Source organism: Melozone crissalis, unplaced genomic scaffold (assembly GCF_028551555.1).
Source record: "Melozone crissalis strain CALT ecotype California unplaced genomic scaffold, PUWL_Pcris_2 ptg000027l_1, whole genome shotgun sequence".
NCBI classification, from domain to species: domain Eukaryota; kingdom Metazoa; phylum Chordata; class Aves; order Passeriformes; family Passerellidae; genus Melozone; species Melozone crissalis.
Genome location: NW_026535805.1, coordinates 33,130,061 through 33,155,417, shown reverse-complemented (window position 1 = coordinate 33,155,417; position 25,357 = coordinate 33,130,061). Strand labels below are relative to the sequence as shown.

The 25,357-nt window shown below is 42.6% G+C and overlaps 1 protein-coding gene across 5 annotated transcripts; it reads right to left on the bottom strand.

The window, feature by feature from the left end:
- Window positions 1-1,769: 1,769 nt before the first annotated feature.
- On the bottom strand, window positions 1,770-8,690 carry CCDC28A (coiled-coil domain containing 28A). 5 transcript variants are annotated; one of them, XM_054279784.1, is made up of 6 exons: window positions 8,395-8,500; window positions 7,496-7,684; window positions 4,672-4,835; window positions 3,587-3,741; window positions 2,913-2,935; window positions 1,770-2,076 (listed from the first exon to the last, which is right to left on the bottom strand). In XM_054279784.1, the coding sequence occupies exons 2-6, from the start codon at window positions 7,651-7,653 to the stop codon at window positions 2,022-2,024; spliced, it is 555 nt and encodes a 184-aa protein (XP_054135759.1). In that variant the 5' UTR covers window positions 7,654-7,684; window positions 8,395-8,500; the 3' UTR covers window positions 1,770-2,021. The 5 variants fall into 5 exon arrangements, with proteins under 5 accessions (XP_054135759.1, XP_054135755.1, XP_054135754.1 ...); XM_054279780.1 differs by lacking the exons at window positions 1,770-2,076; window positions 2,913-2,935; window positions 8,395-8,500 and adding an exon at window positions 8,601-8,690 and having other exon boundaries at window positions 3,476-3,741; XM_054279779.1 differs by lacking the exons at window positions 1,770-2,076; window positions 2,913-2,935 and having other exon boundaries at window positions 3,476-3,741; window positions 8,395-8,501.
- Window positions 8,691-25,357: the final 16,667 nt, after the last annotated feature.

The window sequence follows — 25,357 nt, the reverse complement described above, 5'->3', positions numbered from 1 at the left end:
ATAATTTGCTAATTAGTGCATTCTTTCTAACTTGTAATTGCCCATGGGCTTAAAGCAATTGCAGAAAAAGGGGCTAATTCTTGTATAATTCTAAACAGCTACTTGAGATAGGTATTAATTTATGTCTGTATCTCAAATTATACCCTCTGTCCTTGCATACCTTGCTGCAGAAATGAGATCAAGACATCCAACATGTTTGTAAAGTGATTTGAAATGTGTTTGACATAGTAAGCCTAAGCAGTTTGATGTCAGAGCCCAAAAATGGAGAAGAGCTGCCTCTAATAGAGAATATCTAAACTCTGAGATTACAAGTGTGGTTTGGGACGAGTGTGTGTTACAATGCTGTGATACACTGCACTTGCTGGCAAGAGGCTGCTCCTGAGCACACAGCTCTGCTCCTGCATCCAAGTGAGCTGCAGGAATACAATTTTGTTTGTGTAACTGCAGCTCTCCTAGTCACTTTTGCCATACCTGGTATGAGGCACGAGGCTCATAAACTTTTTGCCTGTTGTTCAGAAGTCTGCCCAGAAACAAGGGCATAGTGCTGATGTGAGAAGGTGCTGTGCAGAAATGGTAACTGCACAATTATTGGTCAGAGGGGCGTGTGTGGAGAACAAACATCAACCTTGGCTTCACTCTGTGAGAAGCTTGTTGTATTGTCGTTCTCTTAGGCTGACTCTGGATTTCACAACATCACAGGTACGTACTCAGCTGCAGGCAGGGACTCCTAGGTGCACTTACCAGCACGCAAACTCCTGCAGAATCCTGGCAATGAAGGAGATAAATCATGTAAAGAACAAGAACAACCTGAGGGGACAACCACTGGGATCCTACTGGTTTGTAAATCATGGAGATTTCAGTGATAGGTGAGGCAGGGAATTTGAGGCTGAATCTGGCCAGAGCACTCAGGGGTGGTTAAAGGACCCTTCTGTCCCCACTGTGCTGCAGGCTTGGTGCTGCACAGTCCAAAACCACATCTTATGGCTGAAGAAGCCTCTTCTCCAAAGATGCCCAACAAAAGGAATCTTCTATTTCCTGGCCACATGCCCACTCTGGGCTGATGAAAGCTTTGCACTCAGGAATAAGGATAAAGGTTCCATTCCTTGTTCAGTAAGTGTAAAATCAGTGTGGAATCTGAATGTATTACCTAAAAACTGAATAGAAAATAAATCTAGAACCAAAAGCATGGTGATAGAAATTTTGGATCTAAAACCAGCCTGACTTTATACTAATACAGATTTTTTTTCCCTCTGGCTGTGCACATAAAGTTGACACCAATTAATTGGTATCATCAATGGGTATCATCTATTTACAACATCAGAGTAACTACAGAATTGATTATTCTAGATTTATTGAACAGTAACTATTTACCCAGTTTTGGATTTTCACAATGCTTAATTTATGTAGACTGCTAGCATGCACACTAATTCTAATTTGGTGTGATTTTATAGTTATTCATAGTATGGAAAAACATAAACTGCAAACATTTGGACAATGCTAAAATTCATCTTCCTCACACAGCCAAACCAATAGCAGCTTCTGCAAACGAAACATCATATATTTAAAACTTTTCACTTTATTAACAATAAATTATCTGTGGCATCACCAATCAACAAAACACTAAAGAGACAGTGAGCAGATTGTCTGTATAACGATCAGAAAGGCAACATTATCAGTACCTTCATAAAAACTGGAGAAATGCCAATGAACTTATATACATGTACCACTTGCAACCATATGAACACTGAGCAGAAGAAATATATTTGTAAGTTTCTCCAGTTTTTCTGTTAAGTAAGGCAGTAATAAAAAGCACAGCATCACAATTAAGTACAACTCTAGGTACTGAGCCCTGGCATAATGCAGTGCTCAGAGGAATGTGCAAAATAAACACCTGGATTTGCACTTTGATTCTTTGTTGTGTAAAATTAAGAAACAACACAAAGTCACAACTCTTCTTGATTCCATTGTCCAGGAAAACAAAAGCAAAGCTGGAGAATCCAGACTGACAAAGATGTTCTCTCTCAGCCTGTAGTACCATTTGGAATATCTTGAGCATCAGCTAAATGTAGCTTTTGGCTGAAGCAAATCATTAAGAAATAACACTTGCACATACATATAAGGCATGAACAAGACAGCAACAACAGAAATAACCAGAGTGCAGAGCAAACTGAGTGCTACACTCCTCCACTGCCATCCTGGCTTATCAAAAGCACAGGGTGAAAGACAAGCTGAGACATTCGGCTTTATCTCCTCTGTGGGCTAAGAGCACACATCTGTCCAGTTCCTAAGCTCTGCTGAAGTACCTGACCCCAGAAATAAAAAATCAGGTCAGCTCACTCTCCATGGTCAAGCAGTGATAAACAACCACACACCTTTCTAGAAAAAAAATGAAAAGGTAATAGAATTCACTTATCAGTGGGACAGATGCCTCTGAATATTGCTGAAGGAATATTACTATGGATGTTTGTTCCAGAATGTCTCAATAAGATGGATGCAGAAAGAGCCTGCTGCTGATGGGTTTTGCCACTGACAACACACTATGGTACACAAGTAGAACATGGTAGCTAAATAAATCACCAGGTGAAAGAAACAACCTATAATTACATGTGTTAAGATACAGTCACTTATGTATTGGAAGAACCTAAAAATTGATGCTGTATTATAGTACTAATTTGAAAGCACAGCATCACAATTAACTACAACTCTAGGTACTGAGCCCTGCAGTGCTCAGAGGACTGTGGAAAATAAACACCTGGATTTGCACTTTGATTCTGTGTAAAATTAAAAAACAACACAAAGCATTATCAAAGGAATCTGACTCTTGTAAAGGCATCAGTTACTAGGGAAGCACACTGCAATTTGACTACAGTTAGTAATTATAATGCAAAACAAACATTTTAGGAAAAGGATACATAGATGAATTTAGTTCTTCTAGCTGCAAGAGAAATGTAGAAATTATGAGAAATGGCACTTCAGTTAGTCAAAGAAATGCAGCAATTATGCTGGTATGCTGAAATGAACACATTAAAATAATGAAGGATATAACTAACAGTTTGGGCCGAAATGTATGATTTCTTACAAAAATCAAACCTACACTGAATTCCATACAATGAGCTAAGTTCCAAATTAAGTTTGGAAATTTTGGAAATTAAGTTTCCCAATGTGCTGATCTCAAGAAATTTAAAGAAATTTTAACAATTCTGGTTTTTATGGAAATACACTAGACAAAGTGTAGAATGTACAGATCTGTATTCTTTGTTATGTGTCACCTTCCCCAGATGTGGGAGGATGGACTGCAGGGAAAGTGGTCGCAGTTCCCTAGTACATGGGCTGTCCCTAAGCAGGCTGACAGGCTCAGGCAGCTTGCAGCCAGCCTGCTCCCCTCCTCAAAGCAACCAGCAGCTGTAACAAATGAAAACAACTCCTGTGTTCTCTCAGAACCCAGAGGAGGGCAGGACACACCTTGGTTCGTTGAAAAGCTACGTTCTCCTCAACTGTAAATCACTGTGCACACAGGGGCGGTGTTTTCCTGAACCAAGCTTTGCTGTGGGCTAAGCTCCATGATTTCTGCCTTCCCAGTACTTACATCTGACAGCAGTCTATCCAGGTTGGAATCACTGGCCAGTTTTCTTTTGTCTTCAGGGAGTTCTTCCATCTCCCCATAGAGCTCCAGATTGAGGCGAGCAAGTTTCTCCTGCATACTCCGCACGTGCTCCATCTGCTCTATGGAACATTCATTTCCTAAAACAGCAAGTAAAAACTTTATATAAAGAAACCCAAGAGCAAAAATGAAGATATGAAGATGCAACTTTTTACATCAGAGAAGAGAAATGCAGCTTTCTACATTAGAGAATTTAAACATCAATTTTACAAGTACATTTGCTTTCTTGGTGGTTTCACTGTTGAAGTTTCTGTCATCCCATTTGTTGCTGTGTTGTGCTGAATTTACAGTAGCTATCCAATGTTCTCAGAGTTTTTTAGAATGCATGTGGTTTTTCTATACTCTTGAGTTTTTCTCTGATTCAGAAAGGCCCTGTATTTTAACTTAAAATTCAGTCAAAAAAAAAGTTTTTTCCAATTCTGATTTCTCTAAGGGTTGCTTTCTTGAAACAGATGGTTGATATAATAGAAACTTTTCAGGTTCTTTTGTAAAATCAGTGTGGAATTGACATGTTTACCTAACACTAAACTTGCAAAAGTACACATGCATTTTTCTACTTAGTACAAGGGAGAAAAGAATGCAAAAATGTGCAATATTTCTTCTAAAACCTCCATCAACTCTGAGACTATAAAAATACTAAGAAGCTAAGACAGAAGAGTAACCTGGGTAAAATGCAGCTTGCATTGAATTTCATAAAAGTTGTTACCAATAGTCTTAAATGTTCATATGCAACAAAACTGGGTGCTAAACACAGTTACTTCTTCCTACCTAAATAAGTGATTTTAAACTTGGTATCTTTAGGAAAGGTGGAAGGGATAATGGAATGGCATATGAATAATCTCACAACACAGACAACGTTACAACGCGACTGCAATTTGAAAATGCAGTAAGATGTATTAATTATGTGGATTTCATGTGGCAGTCTGTCCATGCAGCACACTTGTTTGCAAATGTTACCACTGTACAGCTATAAAAAACAACTGTTGTACACACACAATTCATGCACTTACCAAATGCCTGAAGTTTGCCAGAGTGGAAGTCATTCAAGAGACTCAGAAGTCCCCTTTCCATTTCCTGGACATCTGATACATCTGTGAGAAAAGAATGCTGGATTGGTGCTGCCTGTGCCCCTTTTGCTTCAGCTCCTGGAGGTTTGGCTTTCTCTTTGATTACGCTAAAAAAAAAATAATTGAACAAAACAAATATTACTTCCTGCTTTCAGTTTCACTGTAAATTTGAAATGTAAGCAAGTGTACATCTGAGCTTTGAAAATTAAATGAGAAATACATAGTGCATATTTCAGTCACTGCTTTTAAGATAAACACTGGACCTCCAGCTTGTCTGACAAATAAAGAACAACACTATCTCAGCATTTTGATACTGCAAAATGAAGGGTTCCACCAGTCTGCTTGGACCACACATCTGTGATGGCCATCTCAGTAACCTAAAGTGGGCCAGCACTACCCAGCAGTGACAACAGGGCATTAGCACACAGAAGACCTCTAAGATCATCAAGTCCAACCATTAACCCAGCACAGCCATGTTCACCACTAACCCACATCCTCAAGCACCACATTCATGATTTTTTAACATTTCCAGGGATGGTGATTCCACCACTTCCCCAGGCAGACATGATCTACATAAAATCACCCAAAAAGCATCTGCAAGTCAGAGAGAACCCCCCCCAAAAATCATACTGTCCTCTTATCACAAACATCTGTAGACTCCAACCCCTGTGGAAAACAGCTGGTTATAAGCTTTGGAAGGTGACTTTGCCTCCACATAAATTTTCCTAGAGTTCTTTCTTTCAACCCACAAATAACATCCCAGTTTTGTAAATCTCACCATCAAAACCACTCTCCCACTACTCTAATGTACCAAATGAAACTAGTCCATGCCCAAACATCAAACTGCTAAAAATACTCTACAACCCTTCCTGCAAGAAAATCATCCAAATCCCTGCATCCCATACACTTCTCTCTAGACACAGCATTTATTCAGAGCACCAAATGCCCACAGGAACTACATGGATGAAAATTAAAAACCATGTTAAATCCCTGTGAACAACCAATATGGAAACTGAACAGCTACCAGTGGGAAGCAGCATGTTCCATCTCTGACCCAGAGACAGACAGACAGACAGACAGGCTGCATCCTAACACAGTTTAGGTAGGAGACTGTCCTGCAGCCTTGTGATGAATCTGTTCAGAACCTGATCCAGTGAAAAAATCTGAGCCTAAAAATTTTAATTTAGGATACTATGGGATATTAAAAAAAAGTTGCAGACTTAAAAAAGAGGCTCTATTTAATTAGTGAAGATAATGGGGTTTAAAGCACGGTAAGGCCTATCCTTCCCATGCTCTGCAAATTCTCTCTGTCTTATGGGAAATAATAATTCCTTGCCCAGCCCAAGAGCTTCTGTAGTCTATAAAACATCATATAGACTATATGCTATAGAAACAACCAGCAGTCCAACAATCACCATATCCAGTTCAACTCAGAGCAACTCAGTTTAGGTTCTGCTTCAGTTTCTGACTTAATGGTTTGTACTACAGACAGGTCATCCATTTTTCTACCCAATTCTGATGTGTAATAAAATAAACTATTAGTCTTTGAGAACTTACTTCATTGGATTCTTGCAGTAAAGTGAAAATTAATTAAATACTCTTGCTCCATTATCACAGCAGCAGTTCATCCTCACATTATTATGTCAATTACCTCTCCTGCTTGATAAGTTCAAACAATTATCTGTATTAGCACTGCTTGGTAAGTTTAACAATTGTGCAAGAATGGCCAGAACTTAGAGCAAAAAGGACATTTTCTTCTCTACACAATCTTTTGGACTGCAAGAAATTAATTTCTAGTAAATCCCAGGATAATATTGAGACTTGAGTAGACTGTTCAGTCAACTGCAGAAGCCACCAATTTACAGCACATTAGTATCTACTAATATTTCCCTCTAAGTATTAACACAGTTTTCCTGAAAAATAACGTATAGACTTTGCATTGCAGAAATCAATTATTTATCAGGCCAATACTGCATCCTTCAAACAGACTCTCTGTGCTGATGCTGACAGTTCTGTATTTAATCTTCAGCTAAAACTCAGAGGTCAGTAAATTTTCTGCTGCCTCTCCCCAGCTAACATTTCCCTTTAAAATTCCTCTTCCTTTATTTATCTACTGTGTCTGCCACAGCCAAAAAACTCATTTTCTAGCATGCAGGTAAATTAATGTTCTCAAACTGAAACCAACTTATCATCAAAAAACCACAAACTATTCTGATGTGGTACTTTCTGAAGAACTGAATGTCTCTCTTTATGCAAGACACTCCCCCAGCTGAGAGGTCTCCAGTCACAAAACACCTGGAAATTCCAGTTCTAGCTCATCCTGTTCAATTTATGTCCTTCATTTCCTGCCACAGTTGTCAGTTCCAACCTTGCAGCCATGTAATATTTCATTTGTTCCTCACAGCTGTACATCTGGGGCTCTACTATTCCCCATATGATGCCCAAATCTGATCACCCAACTTCATGTCTTTCACCAGGCACATCAGGCTATACCCTGCTTCAGCTAAACTGCTGTTGGTATGAGTTTAGAGCATTGTGTAACATTCCAGTAAGTTTACAAAAAAAGTGTAAAACACCTTCCTTTGCTATAAAATAACCACTATATTGCATTAAAAATAAATCATGTTGCTAAAAAAGACACATCATCAAAACTGCACAAGCCTGAAGCTCTTCTGTCACAGCCAGTCTAAACAATCCTTAAACTGTAGCAGCATTGCCAAGTTCCTGGCTCTCACTGCCTCTAGGTCTGCAAATGGCCCGAGCTTACCGTTTTAACTTTGGTTTTTGTACAGCAGGCTGTGGGGCAGGGTTGGAGAAGGCTGTACTTTTACTGACTGGCACTGAGCTCTTCTTGGAGTTAGCAACCTGAGCAGAGTGACTGGAAGATGATTTGGGGCTCCTCCTCTTGATCTTCCTTTCTTCCATTTCTTCCAATTTACTACATCTAGACTAATGTCTTCATAGGGAAGAAAAGAAAGTGAGAAAAAATCCATTAAAACTGGCATTCACAATAAAAACAAGTAGAACGACAGCTCGTGGAAATGAAACTGGTAGTTCCTTCAGAGATGAGCAGTCACTCATGTCTGAGAGCAGGAGAACCCAGTTCCCAGGAGAAGCTGCCCGGCCTGCTCGATGAGCTGAAGGGGCAGGACCTAAACCCTCCCTGCGCCAACAGGTACCTCCAAACGATCTCAATGTGCCGTGGGTTACGCCTAGGGAACACCGCGAGTGCTCGGGCCCACGGCAGGCAGAACACCGACAAGAGCTGCGGCACGGGAATGCCGCGACCCACCCGTGCCACAGCACCGCCTCTGCTGAGGGAAACTCAGCCGGTGCCGGCTCGTTGCTGCTGTGACGCAGCTGCTGCCCCACACCTGCTATTGCTGTCACACACCGCCGTGACACGCTCATTGTTATTATGGATTGCTATCACTCCCACACGGACGGGCCCTGCCCAGCTCCGCACAGCCCACCCGTGTGCCGTTACCGGGCGCTCCCCCGCCGCCTCCTCGCCGGTGACACGCCCCTGACACCCGTTACACCCCGGAGGCGGCCGAGGGCTCCCCGGGCACGGCGACGGCACCCCTGGGCGCCATCGCGGACCCGCCGCTGCCTCCCGGGATGAGGAGACCCCTTTGCGCAGCCCGGGCAGACGCAGCCGCGTACCACCGCTTCATTACCGCGGAGGCTCGGGACGCGGCTGCGCTCCGGGAGCAGCGGGAAGCGGACTGAGCCGGGAGCCCGGAGCCCGGAGCCCGGAGCCCCGAGCCCCGAGCCCCGAGCCCCGAGCCCCGAGCCCCGAGCCCCCAGCCCCCAGCCCCCAGCCCCCAGCCCCCAGCCCCTCGCCCTGCGCCCCCGGCCCCGCCCCCTACCTGAGGGAAGCCCCGCCCCCAGAGCGCGCGCGGAGCCCCGCGGAAGCAGCCGGCTCGTCCCGGCGCGCGGATCACGTGATTACGGGGCGGCCCGGCGGCGGCGCCGCGAGGTGCATTGTGGGAGTCCCGCCCCAAGGCACCACCTCCCCCGCCAGCGGACTACAACTCCCAGAACCCTCCCCGGCGTGGGGCGGGGCTGCCTGTCGGTGTTCAGTGGCCGTCACGGCCGAGGGCTTCTCCCGAAATATTTGATCCAAGTCTACGCATGTTAAAACACGCTGGCAAAAAACACCGCACTGCCGACCTGGTCCTTTTCCCTGCTGACGCCGTGAGGTAGCGCTCTGCCTTCTCCTCTGCCTGTAATTACACCCCAGCCGCAACCTGCTCTATACTGAATCGGCCTCAGCTGCTTTTGGTCTTTAGGGCTTCACTGAGCACCGGGCACCTCAAATTAATGATTTACACGGTACGGAAAATCACAGAGTCATTAGGGTTGGAAGGCAGGGTCTCCTAGAGCAGGTGACACAGGAACGCGTCCGGGTGCGGTTTGAGGTCTCCAGAGAGACTCTGCGACCTCCCCGGGCAGCGGGTTCAGTGCTCTGCTGCCCTCGGTGTTAGGAAGCTCTGCCTCGTGTTGAGGCGAAACTTCTTGTTTGACTTTGTGGAGCCCCAGTCAGGGGCCTGACTCATTTGTAGCCTTTATTACCTGTGTTTATTAGCAAAAGTTTACAGCCGGCTGAACGGCGCTTATACAGGCGGCAGCTGAGCCCGCCGGGAAATGATCCTCGGGTGTTCCAAGGCATCGCTATCCGCAGATGGGGTCAGCAGTAGGAATTCTCCCCAGGAGGACATGCTGGAAGAACTCAGTGTATTCACATGGAGCTATGTGGGCTAGGAATGCTGCCGGTGGAGGAGCAAGTTCCAGACGACAAGAGGACATAGTATTAAATTGAGCCAGGGCAAGTTTAGGTTTGACATTAGGACGAATTTCTTCACGGAAAGGGTGACTAGACATTGGAATGGGCTGCCCTGGAAGGCGCTGGAGTCACCGTCCCGGGGGGTTGTTCAGGCGAGACGGGCTGGGGCACTGAGTGCCGTGGTGTGGTTGAGGAGGCGGTGCTCGGTCACAGGCTGAACTCGCTGATCTCAGAGGTGTTTCCCAACCTCATTGTTTCCGTGCTCCCGTAGCCCTGGAGGGTGGAGCTGGGAGGGGAGCGGAGCGGTCGGCAGAGAGCCCATATGCCCCCCGGCGGCAGCGCGGGCCGTGCCCGGGCCTCTCGGGGCCGTGCCCGGGGCGCTCGGAGCCGTGCCGGTGTCACCCGCAGGGACAGGCGGGACGGCCCCGGCAGTGCCGGTCCCCGCCCGCAGGGGGCAGCGCCCCCCGCGCTCCCGCCGCCGCTCCGGTCCCGCTCCCGGCTCTGCCTACCGCGGCACCGCGGGAGGAACGGGTGTCATGGACAAGGGGGAACCCATCCTCGTCCCCGCGACAGATGTGACCGGAACGGCTGTCGTCCCAGATAAACCCTGCTGCCGCGCTGAGTTGATGCAGCTCTCAGTGTCATTTCCGACCTGGATTTCAGTCCTGAGCCGTTGGCGGGCAGGAGCTTAATTTTCAAGGCAGGCCGTGTAATTAGCAGGGTGTGCCTACCCAGCCTGGGTAATGAACGAGCTCAGCCCCACCAAGTCTATTTCCTGGTGCTGTCGGTATTGCGTTTCTGGTCATCGCTTCTCACCTCAGTGCTCCCTGCCGGTCGTGGCTTTGTGGACTTGAATGGTCGGCGCACCTTTCCAACCCATGGCTGATAGCCTGAGCTGTTTTCCCCACGTGACAGTAGTTTGTGGCCTAGAGAAATGAGCTTATCAGCTATCTCTACAACTTGTCAGCTTGAATTTCTCAAACCTGCAACGAGATCTTATTTTTGACTTGAGAAGCCTGTTGTTCATCACGGTATGTTTTGTGATGAAAACTCTCAGGCATCATTCACACACCACCTGTGAGGGGTGCTATAATCTGCATCAACCACAGTGAAAAAACATTGACCAGAAGCTTTACCGGTGTTGGCAAGTATGGAGCTACCTCATGACTTAACAGGAGTGCAGCACCTAGAATGCATCCCTGTCTCTGTCTAAACTATCCATGATACCAGGAGAATTATTCTCCAGTCATACCCTGATACTGAACCTTTTTATGGACCTTGAATTAGACCTGAGGAGCTATTAAATAGCAGTGTCTCATTGAGACTTGGATGGTCTCACAGCTGTGAGACCTGGAGACCCAAAAGCGGAGATTGTCTGTCAAAAGGAGATTGCATTTGGAGTGGTTCCCAGATGAATTACAGGGACAAAATGTCCACTGAAGGTCACCCTGTAGTCAAAGTAATTCCTTCAGCAGGACACAGTTTGGGTCTGAGGAGCTGGATCAGTTCTGATACATTATGACCAGTGTTGTTGCAAGAGGTGTGTGATATACTACTGATACACTGACAGCTCACTTGTGGGAATAAACAACCTGAGGGTGTTTGCTTGTGAGCAACTAAGAAAGAAATTTATCTCTGTGAGGCTGGAGATGCATTACACCAAAAGGCAGTGGTACAAGACTTCAGAGACAGGTAGGGAAGCTGAAACAGTTGATTCTGTAATACAAAGGGCTTCTGATATCTGGTTTGGCATGCGTTACAGGGAAACAAGAGCTAGCAAAAGTCACACGGGCTGTGAGCCAGACACAAATCCTCAGTCACAGGGCTGCCCAAACAGAACCCTCATTTGCACACATACATATATGGGTATGCATAAATATATAGGGGGCTACAAAAAGCGGACAAATTGAGACTTACAGGAAGATTTCTGCAACCATTTGGGAAATTTGTATGAGATAAATACTGCTTCTCCACAGTAATGGAGAAATGTTGGGAATGTTTGTGTTCATGCAGCTCATTTCTCACTTGCTATATGAGCCACTAAATGTACCTGCCATGCAGTTGGTATATAGAGGTGTGGTTTGTTTTCCCCGTGTGATTAAAGGTGTTCTGTTTGGATGGAAGGTGGCTGGGTGTCCTTTGTTTCCACCACAGCCGTTGAAACAGAATGACTGATGGTCTGCTTTTAAATAAAAGGGAAATGTTTCTATCACTAAGCATTTTTAAAATAAAATTGCTTTCATATTCAGCAAGCAGTTGGATTCCACAGTTAACTCTGCTTCAGTTCAGTGTCTCAGTAGGAGGGAACAAATACTGCAGAGAGAACAATAAATTTTAGCAAGCAGGAAATATTTTGCTCCAAGTGAATTACTTATCCCTGCACACTACACCACATTAGAATTATTATTAAGGTGCCTCTGTTATTTTTATATCTGATTTAACAAAAGCCTACAGGGCAGATAATTGGAAAGCATCAGATTTTATGTTTTCATAGAGAAAGTAATTCAATAGTGAATAATTAATTTCTTTTAAAAGAAAATAGTAAGTTAAGAGCAGAGAATTAAAGGTAGTATGGTCTTGATTTGTTACTAGAAATCATGTTGCAGATAACACTAGAATCAAAGTTTGAGGGAGAAAAAAGGCATGTTAGGACTATCTCTATCTGAGATTTTGCATAATTTTGTATTGTGATAATGATTCATGGTCCAGAAAAGGCTTTTTTCTTCCTTTGAAAGACTGCTTCTTTTTTTCTGACAACTCCACCATGTGTTACAGTGATACCATTATAATTGTTGACTGAAATGCTCCAAGGGTAACAGTGTTTTAATGGCAACAATGTTATTGTTAAGGCAGCAAATTAAAAACTTAATTGACTCTGATTTTATTTACATGTATATCTCCTTACAAACCAGAAGCCCACCTTTGAAGATGCTTTGAAGAAGAACTTCAAAGAAGTTAAGTCTGTACTTTATATTGAGATATGCATGCAAATAAAATCAGATTCCTCTTTCTGAAAACCCTATTCAGTTAACATGAGATGGCAAGTCGGTTCTAAAGGCTTCCAAGGCAGTGATGAAAGCACTGGGTTCTTTAGCTTCTATAATTAATTTCAGATGTATTTCACAGGTTGGCACCTTGTACTCATGGAATCCTGACATTGCTGTAGCATCACTTTCCAGAAAAGAGCATGGTCTGGGACAAATCTGCCCATAGGAAGGAAAGTACTTATTGCTGATTTGTGAGGAGCAGCATAACAAGGGGTATATGTATCTATCAGCCAGATAAACATGCAGAACAAAGCAGCAAAGTTGAAATTATACATTTAACTAATTACCACTGGAATAATATGAATGTAGAATTGCGTGGGTTAGACACATGTACTCTTTACAGATTGGTGATGGATATGCTCTCATAAATGTGACTGAAAATATGTCAATATGTATGCTTATGTTGATGTCTCTCTCCCCACACAATCATTATGCTAAGGGATATGATCATATATAAGATCATATAAATAATTCAATTTATGTGTTATTATTGATCAGTTTCCACATCTCTAGCATGAATAGTCCATTGAAATCAGTACTGTTACACAAGAACAAGCAGTTTAGAACCTCCACCAGTATTGTGTGCTTATGAAGTGTTCTGATTGCAAAAAATCAATACTTGATTGGCTGCCAAGACATTAAATACCTGCTTAAGAACTAATAAATCTTGTACCTGAATGTGGATGAGGAATGAAGGACCTCCTTGGGCCAGCAGTGTGGTGATTCAGGCACTCAGGACATAGTGACGAGGCAGGAAGGGGGGGAGAACACAAGGAACTTGCTGAATCCCTTGGAAAGCAGCACTCACCCCAAGAACTAGGCCTCTAAGGGCCAAATGTCCCTGGACAGCCCCACCTGTCCCCCACCTGACTGCCCAGGAGTCCAGGAGCCCCAGCTCCTCCCCATCAGCTCGGCCCAGGGACTTCAGTTCCTGCCTAAGCTAAGCATCTCCAACTCTCTTCAGCAACTGGATGGACACCTGGAAAATTATTTTTAAAGAATGTTATTAATATATCCACTAATTAGTCTGGATTTCACATTCACAGTATCATGGAAGTAATAGTGGTTGGAAAGCACTTCTGGAGATCATAGCAACATGAGCTAACTCAGTTTGTAAGAGACATCATGAGGTCTGAGTCAAAGCAGATCAACTCTGTGCATTCACCAGGTACCCAGATTTTATCCAGCCTCTCTTGAAAAACTTCTAGGATGAAATCTGCACCAACATTCTCTAGCACAGCCTCCTCCTCATAAGAGGGCTACTGCCACATCGGGCCAGCTGTGTCTTTGTCTGGCCAAGTCTCCAAGAATGGAGACTCTACAACCCCTGCAGACAATTTGTTCCAGTAGTGCATTACTATGCTGGTGAAGAAGCTCTTCCTTATACAATTTTTAGTTGATTAAGAACATGTTAATATTTTGTATGTGTTCAGTAGATGTAGAAGATATTGTACAGTTACATTTACCTTCCTCTAAATATTTAAATATTTGTAATATGCAATAAGATCCCCAATGAAAAAACACTTTTAAACTGTACTTTAGTTGTTTTAGCAATCCCATTACTCCAGGTGGAAAAGGAAGAAGGTTGTCATTGGCTCTGCCAGCACAACCAGTATTTCAGGTATAGTCCCAAACCTAATAAAATTTTTCAGACTCTGTCATGGATGTAAAATTAAGATTATCCATAAATGCAGTGGTGGTTCCCTAGTGCTTAATGTATTGTCCTTTAGAATTATTTCAAAATGGTTTCCATGGTTTTAGATGCTGGCATGTTGTAAAAAGAGTAGGGTTTTCTGAAGGACAAGGATGATAGCTGATTTCCATCTCACACTACTGTCTTGCTTGGATGATACTTATTTACATGTTAAAATATATTATAATCAAATAATTCCATCTACATTATAATCAAATAATTCCATTTCACTGATTTTATAGTTGATAGACATGAGAAAAGGCTGGGATAATATGGCACCACTCCTGCATGCATGTTCAGTAATTGACAACAATCAACTTCATATAAGGTTTTAAAATAAGTTAAAATAAACCTTCAGCAAATTCTTCCCCCTTGGACATCCTGCTGAATTATTTTTGCCGGTACTCACTGGGCTATTCACTGTAAACAGAACAATGTTTACAATCACTCATATTATCATCATGGTGTTTACAGAATTCTATGAAAATCAGCTAAAATGAACCCTTGTAAACCAAAATGGGGAGTAAATTCTAGAAACAAGACCAGATCAGAAAACATGTGATAAAAGGTTCTTCTTCTCTACAGCTGGGGATGTATTATGCAAAGTGTGGTTTCTGATGTATATTATAGAAGTAATACATAGAAAGGGCTGCTGGATTTTATTTAAGGTAAATTTGGTAACACCTGTTCTTGGCAGGCACCTGCTCTTTTCCACTTTTAAATCTTGAATAATGTTAATGATTGATTTAGTACAAGACAGAACGTGCAGCTCATATCACAGAGATCCAATGCACATCCTTTGTTTTCTGTAGCCTGTTTTTTAAGCTGTTCAGTAATTTATCACAAGAGAATCATAATGGAGTAAGACCTTGCAAGCAAAAAAAGCCCAATAGTCTTAAGGCCACAACTGAAATAAAATACTTGTTTGGTTGTTTCAATAGTTTGTTTAAGTGCCTACAAAAATGGGTTTATTTTCTTTGCCAGTGTTTACACTTCATGTCAGTAAGAAGAAACTACTATTCATATTGTCTCCATGAGATGCCACTGAACAATATTACTAGTGCAGAGTAACCCAGGCATGCCAGGGAAGGTTGAGTAAATAAAGTTTAACTTTTCAAAGCAATTTCAGCCTCACCTCCACAAACATAGGCTTGAGGACATAATCACCTGTACACACCTCTGAATGTCATGGGCAAGAATCCCAATGGTGTGAGACTCTGTACAAACTCAGGGAGCAAATAAACACAATTCCTATCACACAAACACTAAACCAGATAGATACAACACAAAAGAGGAAAAAGGAAATGTAGATTCCTGTAGATAACCTGTATCTACATGATCCACCATGTCAAAGGTTCTGCTGGCATCAAGGGCAATGATGAATTCATAGCTTACAGGAAAGAATTTGTAGGTGATTTTTTTTGGATGGATCATTTGGCTTAAAAGAAAACTGGTCAAACTTAGGATTTTCTTTTTAAGCCACACAATACAAAACTATCCCAAATATGTGTGGGTTTTTTTCTTTTTTCTTTATTTTTTTCCCTAATGGTAAACTCCATATCCAAAAGGATGAGCCTCATTTGGAAACTTCAGCTCAGGAAAATCCAGTAATTTTTCCAAGTGGGATCCGTGAAGATTATGCCTTCAAGAACTGTGAAGGCAAGCGGCCAGGTTTCCTTTACTGAATGTGCTAAGAGTATGAAATACAACTCTCACAGTTATAGAAATAAACTTATATTCTAGAAATAGAACTCGGATTATTATCTTAATATCGAAGTAGAATTGTGAGTTATTTGCAGTCTGCAATTTTTCCTGGTCAGATTTGTAGTTAGCCTCAAGTCATTTCTCTGTGTTGTTTAGAAAATTGAATTCCCCTCCCCCTCTATAGCTTGGTGGCTTAGTACAAATACAATTGCTTCGATGTTTTAACAGCATCGAGTGACTTTTTTTTCCAGGCTAGAAGATATGTTACTGAGAAGTTCCACTGACTAAATGTCTGTTCTCTGAAAACAGACATTGGAAAGCATGTTTGTAATTTCAGACTGTGTTTTGTTAGACATATACAAATGCAGAACTAAAAACAAACACAAATCCATTCCCTAAAGAGAATAAGTGTACACAGAAATATCTTTACAGAAAGCTGTTTCCAAGCAATGCAGACACTAAACAGTATTCTAAAGTTTTCTTTTTAATATGATTTTACTCCAGTAACTCTAATTAGCAGAGGAAAAATGAAGCATCTGAAGCATTTTCCTTTGCATTGGAAATGCTAAAGAGGAATAGCAGATAAAATTCTCAGCTCCAAACAGGACAACTGTGACAGTGGGCACCATCCTGATATAGGATAAAGAGGGCCTTTGGAGAAATATGTTTAAGGCTTAAATATGAGCTTTTAAAATAAATTAGTGATGGAATACAGCAGGCATGTGAGCAGCACTGTTTCAGTGACGGCAATTCTTTATAGACTAATAGTTAATTACAGTATGGTACAGTAGGTATTTGTCAGAAGAATTCTATTTTAAGGTTTCCTTAAATTAATTGTAATAGAATAATTTACATGATACCTCTTTTAAGGGGATATTATTATGCTCCTCCTGAATATTTGCAAAGCATGGCAAAGAGTTATAGATTTCAGTGGAAAATGAGTGACTATATGGCCTCAATGGATTGTGGATCACAATGATTGTGTTAGTATGTGAAACTGCAGTTGCAACTATCATTAAATTCAAAGCAGAGAAAAACTGACACAGCAAAGAGACAAGTTGAAATCATTGTAACACTGTTTCTTTGGTTTTGTTTGGGTTTTATTTCTTTTTTATTGTATATGGACAACCGGGGATTAAATATTCAAACTTCTGGAAAGAGACCACAAGGGTGAGTCCTGGGAGGAAGCTAAATACAATCAACTATTTTTTTCCTTCTAAAGAAGCTATTCCTGAAATACACTGAAATTCTTTACATTTTCTTCCACCTCATTTCTAAGAAAAACTAAGCAGAACTTTTTTAGCTGGATTTCACTGTATTTAAAAGTTGATTCCTCTGATATTAAGCAAAGCATAATATGTTTTTTTTCTTGAACTAAAGATTTGTTTTGCTAGAAATTATTAAAACTGGGCATGTTCATAGTTCTCTAAGGAATGTGTACTCTGCCAAATCTAAAAACACTTGGAAGAGAAAGGAGGTCTATCTTGCATACTGTGCTACATGTTTTTTACTGATTTATGAACAACCGATGCTTAGTTTGTACAGTTTGCTGGGTCCATACAGTGAAATAAACACAGCTGCATTTATTACAGCAATTACATAATCACATATTTGGTACTCCCAAACTTCTGGGAATATTCAAAGAGTAGTAAAAATCCTAATTTCCTTTGGCCTCTCTGTTACTCTCAATTTATTTTATATTTATTTTGTATTAAAGCCTTACATTATATTTAATGTAAGGCTTTAGTTTGTATAAGTTAGAGATTTTAGTAGTAATGATTCTGCAACAACAGTAATTTAGGTCATTGGCACCAGTTGTAAACAGTGGTAGGGCCATTGCATAGTTCATAGAAAATACAAAGGTGCCAGTTGTCACAGGTGTTGCTTTGAGTGATCCTCAGCTCAGCTACTTCAGGTAGCATAGACTTTACTACTCAGTGTAATTTCTACATAGCCATAATGCCATCCATCTTTCAAACAAATTTTTTGGAATATGAATATATTTTATTTTACTTTATTGGCAGTATGCCAGTCTTCGAGAATGACTTTATAGATAAACCAAACCACCAAGCTTTGCAGTACAAACACATTGCATTCCATCACAAACATCACCAGGTAGATGAAATTGTGCAAAGGAAAATAAACAAGGCAGCCAGAGACCTTTAATGATCTATCACAGTGACAAAGTCTTCCCAAATGAATATTTAGGAAGAAAAAAAAAAGTTCTGGCATCCTGTAAATATCCAGAACATTAATAGTATGCTAAATATATTTAGGAAATATTTTGTCTTTTTTTTTAATCTGAAAATGGAAAGGGGAGTTTAGACAGTGGTAGAGTTTCTGATTTCTGCAGATTTCTGCGCACTCACTATTATAATTTCCCCAGTGACTGTTTCATCCATGGTGGAAGTCCCAGGGACAAGTCATGCTCACTCCCAAGGAAGAGAATGGGGAAATCTGTGCTGGTTGATAGAGGGTTTATCGTGCCCTGTGTTTTTTCAGTGACCAAATTCTGCATTTTGTTTATGAGGCAGAAGCTCAAAACTCATTCATGACTGACTGGCCTGCCATTCATTTGTGTTCATAACTGAAATGAAACTGGGTAACATCTTTTAAAAAAAATGTGATATGTATAGTTTAAAGAAGTACTTCACTGTAGCTGTAGTCCCTGTTGGTAGGGAGCTAATAACTGAAGAGAAATTCAGTTCTGCTTTGGTGACCAGCACAGTCTGCATGTTTGGGATGCAATTGAGAGGCTTTTGTCCGTTGGATGTATTGTTTACCCTGAGTCCTGAGGCAGTCATTTGAGATGATAGTCAGCCCTGTTAAAAGAACACAATTTCATCTTGTTTGATGGAATGTTTTTTTCAAATTGTTTTAGAGTTTGGTACAATATTTAGTTAGTGAATCAAAATGTAAACTGTGTAATTGCTTCAAAGGAGACCAAATATAATACAATTAGAGAAAACATAAATGTGGTCAGTGTCCTAGATAAATAAAAATTATATACAGAACTTACACAAGCTTTCAACATGATCTGTTTTCATTAAAGCTAAGAACAGCAGCAAATTACTTTGGTCAGCATCTATGAAATTTCCATATGTTTATTCTGATTTTCAGTTGATAATTCTTACAGCCTTTGTTTCTCCAGATGAAGGTTTTCTTGCATAAATAATGACATCCGTATTCCTGCTGTACAGTCACTGGCTTTTGCATACCTGTAGCTATGAAACTCAGTAATGATGAATAGTTATACATGAATTGGATTAGATATAAGGAAGAAATTTTTCATGGTGAGGGTGCTGGGGCACTGGAACAAGTAGCCTGGAGAAGCTGTGGATGACCCATCCCTTGAAGTGGTGAAGGTCAGGGTGGGTGAAGCTTAGTAAAACCTGCTCTAGTGGAAAGTGTTTCTATGTTATCAATGAAAAAAATGTATCAGAAGTTTGTGTGCTATGAAGGAAGGGGAAGAGCAGAATGCACTCTGTTAGGAGACACAGAAATGTCTCAACCAAATGAAGAAATTTAGTATGGCAATTCTGGGAGTACTATTTTTGACCCATTGACATAATTTCTCAGCAACTTGGCTTCTCTTTGGGGAGATATAGGTTGGGATTGTTTCCATTTTCCAAAAATTGGAGTGTTAAAGGCAGGTTGTCTCTGAATTCCACACAACCACAGTGACTAGCAGTCTTTTTTTTGCACTCTACTCAACTGAACATCAGGACCAAAACCCTCTGATGATCATTTGAGTTCTGAAGGGGTTGTTATGCTATAGTTGTATTTTCCTAGGCTTTATGATCTCTTGGAAGCGTTTCTATTCACAGTCTCAATTGCCTGTACTGTTCAGCTCCCCTGAGAATGATCCAACACACTGCTGTGTCTCGAAGTGCAAAGAGTACATTTTCCTGCAATTTTTTCACAGCATGTCAGCTGCCTCTTTTTATGCAGCAGAGCTGCAGCTCTTCTACACTGATGACTTCAGATGCTTGCAGAGCAAGCTTCAGATCATGCATCTGTGAGCAGGAATGGAAGGAAGGAAGCAGGGGTGGGAGAGCTCCCCTTTTAGAGGCAAAGAGCTGTTGCACGTTGTTGGTGTGCAGTTGAATCATATCCTCAGGCCATCACAACTGCCGCTTCCTCCACAGTGTCGTTCCCACTGCAGCTAGCTTTGATTGTTCCATTGCACCACTAGTAGCATGGCTTTCATCCAAAGACAACTCTGTACGGATAGAAAAATGAGAAGGGGTTTGAGAGGTTATAGGCAGGCTGAACACAGCGTGCTGACTCTCACACTTCTGTGGATAGGCAGAGTGCTGTGGCACAGAAAAGCTCAGGCCAGCTAAGCAGAACAACCCAAGGTCCAAACCACAAGCTGGACAGACTCAAAGAATAAGTTCCAGCTTAATGTTAGGAGTGAATAAAGAGAAAAATCACTGGGACTGGTGCAACAACCACTAACCTTTAAGAAAGTGCTCAAGAAAATACTGAACTCGTCTATGCTGAAAGTGTGAATACATCTACTCAGTTCTTTGAATAACAGGTATGAAGGTGTTGGAATTACACTACTGCCTTTGTTTAACGTTGACAATAACCTGGTGAAGAAAATTAGAAAAACACATTGCAGAATGAAACAGAAAATACAGCTCAGTTCCAGGCTTCATGTAAGCATGTGATCCAGGCATATACCAGACAAGGAGAGCTTGGAGTTCACAAAAGTTGGAAATTATTAATGTTCAGGAAAACAGGACCTTGTAAGTAACCTGTGTCAGAGAGAAACCTGTCATCATCAGAGAAGTTCTGCTATTAGTTTTAAAAGAATATCCACAAGATTCTTTTTCTGAACAAAGAAGGCTTTTTGAGCTATGCTGAGTATGAAATCAAGCACACAAAAATACCAGTTCCTGATACTGGTAAGCTAGAAGAAAAGTAAGGATTGGAAGTTCTGCTGCATAGTCAGGCAAAGGTGATCTGTGGCCCAATGTAGTAGTGTAGAAGTTTAGAGAAACCCAGCAAAGCAGCTATAATTTTTTAGCTGTAATTGTTTTTATAATTTGATATTTATATAATGCACAAAAAGTATGTAGTCATGAGGGAACAGACTTTATTGAGAATCATGTCATATCCCATTTGTTGCCTATCTTATGCAGGTTTCCTTGAAAAAGGTTTTCCACTAAGACAAATGACTACATGATGATTAAAAGAGCCCAGTGACCCAGTAAGACTGAAAGCATCCACATACTTTTGGTTAACCAAGAAAGAATAAAATGTCAGAACTTTTCTTGCAGAATTATCTCTGTTTTAAGCTTACACCAAACTTCTACAGCTCAACAGCTAAAGTAAGTAAAAAAATATATAAGCTGGCTATGTACCCAGGACATTGAGCTTACTTTCTCCACTACAAACAAGAGCTCATTGGAGCTGCTCTGGGAGTGACCAAGAAATGTCCTCCTCCATTCCTACAAGTTACACTGTTGTTGTTTCTGTGTATCCATTTTAGTTGGGTTTTCCGAGCCTACACAGGCAAACAGCTTCAATCTGTGGGATAAAATACAATGGATGAGCTTGGTGATCCATCTAAACTCCCCTCTTGGCACAGAGGTACAATTTCAGGAAGCGCTGCCTGATGTTACATGGTTGGCCCTGTGACTTTTGTACTGCTCACCACTTGCTTCTTAGAGCCCAAAGGAATTGCAGAAGTAAGCCAAGGGAAGAGCAGTGTTCATTCAGCAGTGGGTGATGAGTAAGTCCCACAAGACTTTCTTTCTGTTTCTTGAAGTAGAACATGAAAGTTATTAGGTCTTTAATTTGGTAAATTAACTTGAGGCTTAAAATGCCGAAGGATGAAAGCTACAATTCAGACATAATGAACTTTCCAGTGAACTTGAACTTTGATTAAAAATGTAATAAATATTGGTTTGAAATATTTAGAGGAGTCTCTGCTGTCCTTTGATTTACCTTTCTCCTTTATCTCTCATTTTTCTATGCTCTGTTCCTCTTCTGAGAGGGTCTCCCACTCCTGACTGAGGGTATTTGGAGGTGTGAGACCCAGAGCACGGGGTCACAGCTCTGCCAGGCAGAGTGGCTGTGCAAGTGGAAGTGACTGCTGCCCACTGGCCTCCTTCTCCAGTGGATCCAGCTACATGGAAAGCAGGCTCTTGCTCCCACCAGTTACACAATTGCCAAAACTGTGCACTGTGTGAGCAGGCAGGGCCATGGTGAGCTCACCCAAGGACAGGGATGGCTCCCCCATGGGCAGTGTCCTGCCAGACAGCAGGGACAGCACCGGGGCTGTCACCTGCTGGCCAGTGCTGCCTGCCTTGACTCAGTGTCCCCCTGGGCCTGCAAGAGATTTAGAAGGGTCAGGAGCATCCTCGCAGCTTTGCCAGAAAAGGAAACATTTTCCAGTTTTAACCTCTGGAAACAGACAATGTGCATGGCTACCTGAGGGAGATGGGGTGTCCCCAAGAAAGTCTGTGCTTCTGCTGAATGCAAAAATTTTAAATGCTTCCTTTTCAGCATGATGAATACTTTAAATCCCCAACTCTGTAAATATTTAAGCTTCGTTTTCTTTCCTATGTCCCTTCTTTTAGCAAAGAGAGAAACAACCTTCACTGGTTTCAGTTAAACTATCTTGTTTTCTTTTCTGAGTATTTCATGTGGTAACATCCCATCCCAGAAAAACAGACCATATAAATTAAGGAGAAAAAAGAAGTATCATTCTGGAATAAACACAGAGACTCTGAATATTTCAAAAACATCATTATATCAGTGCATTTAAAATTTAGATTTATTTCTTAACTTGGTTTAACTGGCAGTCCTAAAACCACCTTATTTTTATGATACATTATTCCCACCAGAAATATTCAAGCTGTCACAGGAGTTTATTTTAGTTTGCAAACATAAGAACCAGTGAAATGGGTAAAGTAGACTTCACTGGCGGTGAAATCCCATTCACTCACATTAGCTAAGGCTTTTTACTGCATTTAGATGTTGTCTCAGGCTTTGATTTCTGACTATTATTCTGTGCTTGAATCTGTTCTAAGTGCCTTTACCTGCTTACAGATAAGAACATGCAAAAATATTTGCAATATCAGGATGTGATCCAGATTTTCAGAAAAAAAAAATTGACTGGTAAATGTACCTTTTTGAAAGTACCTATTAATAAACTTATAAATTAGTAATTTCCAGTCAAACAAACACACACCCTTATGAACCCTGGCAGATGTGTTGCTGTGGGTTCTTTTCAGCTGGCACCCGAACTGACCTCTTTGCTCACTTTCTTCCTACTGTGTTTTATATTTATATTATATTTGTATTTATATTATATATCTGTAGTTTTAAACACACCATACAAAGAATCACTCCTCCCCATTCAAACATGCCAGTGAGCAGGATGCATTTTTTATCAAACAACTATCCAAAACAAACATGTCTAAGAATTAATGAAGACATTATATCCCAAAATAAAACCAGGAGAGTTCAATATGACAAAATTACTGCTTCCCATCCTCTGATAATCCATCCTGACAGCTTCCCCATTGCAAAACTAATTCTTTGGATTCTTTATGTGCCTAAACCCCTGATTAAACACCATTTTGCCTGTTTGCACCATGTTCTTCTCACCAGTTTCTGTAAATATTGTCCATGTGCACCTAGTGGTACCGTCTGTAACACAACACCAGCGGGAGCATTCCAAGTTGCAAAGCTATCCATTGGTAACCTGTTTGGACAGAGGTGTTAAGAAAGGAGGCTTTGTTCTTTATTTTTTAAACACTAGATGGCATTGCTTCCTCCCCCTGCCCCCCAGGGAAAACTCGAAGATGAAACTTGATTAATGTAAGAGAAGAATTAGTGGCTTGCAAGTTTTGCTATGACTTGATAGGCCCTTCCGAGCCTTTCCTGTTAATCTTAACTCTCGAGTGTGCCACCAAGCCTTTGGTTTGTAGTCCTCTGTGTGCAGCCCCCATACTTCTCCAGCACCAAGGAATTTCTGAAGCACTACTGGCGTAATGGTTTCCTTCAGGATTCCTTTAAGCAAAGCTACGGGTGATAGATACCATGATGCAGAATATTTTGTTACATAAACTTCGGGTCCTCAAGATGCTAATGAACGTAGATACATCCCTGGACCTTTCCTTCTCCAGCTGATTCTGTTTCTTTCATCACATATATTCATGAGCTCTGGCAGGAGCCAGAACAAGCTATGAGGCAGGAAGGAACTGTACAACCGCTTTTCCCCAGGGCCCTTTCCCACAAGAAGAGAGGGATTGGGTTCCTCTCTTTATCATATAGCAGGAGCCAGAGCTAGTAGGGCATTGTCCAATTAAAATTAAATAGCAGCTGTTGACAGTTGCTTGTGGGCTAAATTGGTTCTGTGGGGAATAGCTCATTAGAGCCGGCATCTCCATGAAGAGCTGATTGTGTCCTGAGCGCGGGGGCTTCTAAGGCTGGAACCTGCCCTCGGTCCGCACCAGGGTTACGTGCGGCGCTTGGTGCTGCCACGGGCCAGCCTTTTCTTCTCCTACCTCAGTGTAAATCTTAGTAAAAATTAACCACAGAAAACGCGCCGTTCCCAGACAGGCTGCTCATCTTCCCCCACCTTGGAGCAGCGCCCCTGGCCTGACCCGCAGCTGAGGCGAGACGTGTTCCCGGCCTTGCCTGGCCCCTTTGGCCGAGCAGAGCAGGCCGGGCGGGCGGGCTCCTCCCGGGGAGCCCCGCTGGACCGACGGCGGGGCCGGGCCGGGAGCAGCTCCCTTGGCTGCCCGGGAAGGGTGAGGCTCCAGTTCGGGCAGCCACAGGTAGGCGGCGGCCTCCTGCTTTTCCCAGGTTCGTGGAGGTTTTTCCCCCCCTCCCTTCCCTCCTCCTCTTTTTCCAGCTCTCGCTTTCCGGGTTGGGAGTTTGGTGCGTTCAGAAAAGTGCCTGCAACGGCGCGGGGTTCCCCAGGTGGAGCTGGTCCGGGCTTTCTCTCCCCTCCTCCTCTGGCTGGCTTTCCTCCTTTGTGGCCGCATCCAGGGCGCTCCAGTCCCCCTCCCACGCTTCCTCTTTTCCTCCCTCCCGCCTCATCCTCACTCCAGGCAGAGAAAGCCGGGCTCTTTCCTGTCTCCCGGCCGGCCGGGCTCTCACCGCGCCCGCCGTGCGGCGGTGCTGCGCCCCGCTCCGCTCCCCCTCCTCTCCTCTCCTCCCATTCCATCCCCTCGCTCCTCCCGGGGCCGCTCCCGCCTCCGGGGGCCACTCCCGCACATGGGCGCCGCTCGGGGCTCCCCCTGCGCCCAGGCGGCGGCGGCGGCTCCCCCCCAGCCCCGCAGCGCCTAGCCCGGCCGCCCTCCCTCCCGCCCCGATTCATTTGTTGTTGTGCTGTTCTCTTTCTCTCTCTCTCTCCCTCCCTCTCCGCTC

Bases quoted from the DNA above. Each gene is read 5' to 3' on its own strand.
- CCDC28A (XM_054279780.1), bottom strand. From the start codon at position 7,653: ATGGAAGAAAGGAAGATCAAGAGGAGGAGCCCCAAATCATCTTCCAGT. The intron at 4,836-7,495 runs GTAAGCTCGGGC...TTTTTTTTTTAG, and splicing joins CAAAAACCAAAGTTAAAACG to CGTAATCAAAGAGAAAGCCA. The intron at 3,742-4,671 runs GTAAGTGCATGA...TTGCTGTTTTAG, and splicing joins TGGCAAACTTCAGGCATTTG to GAAATGAATGTTCCATAGAG.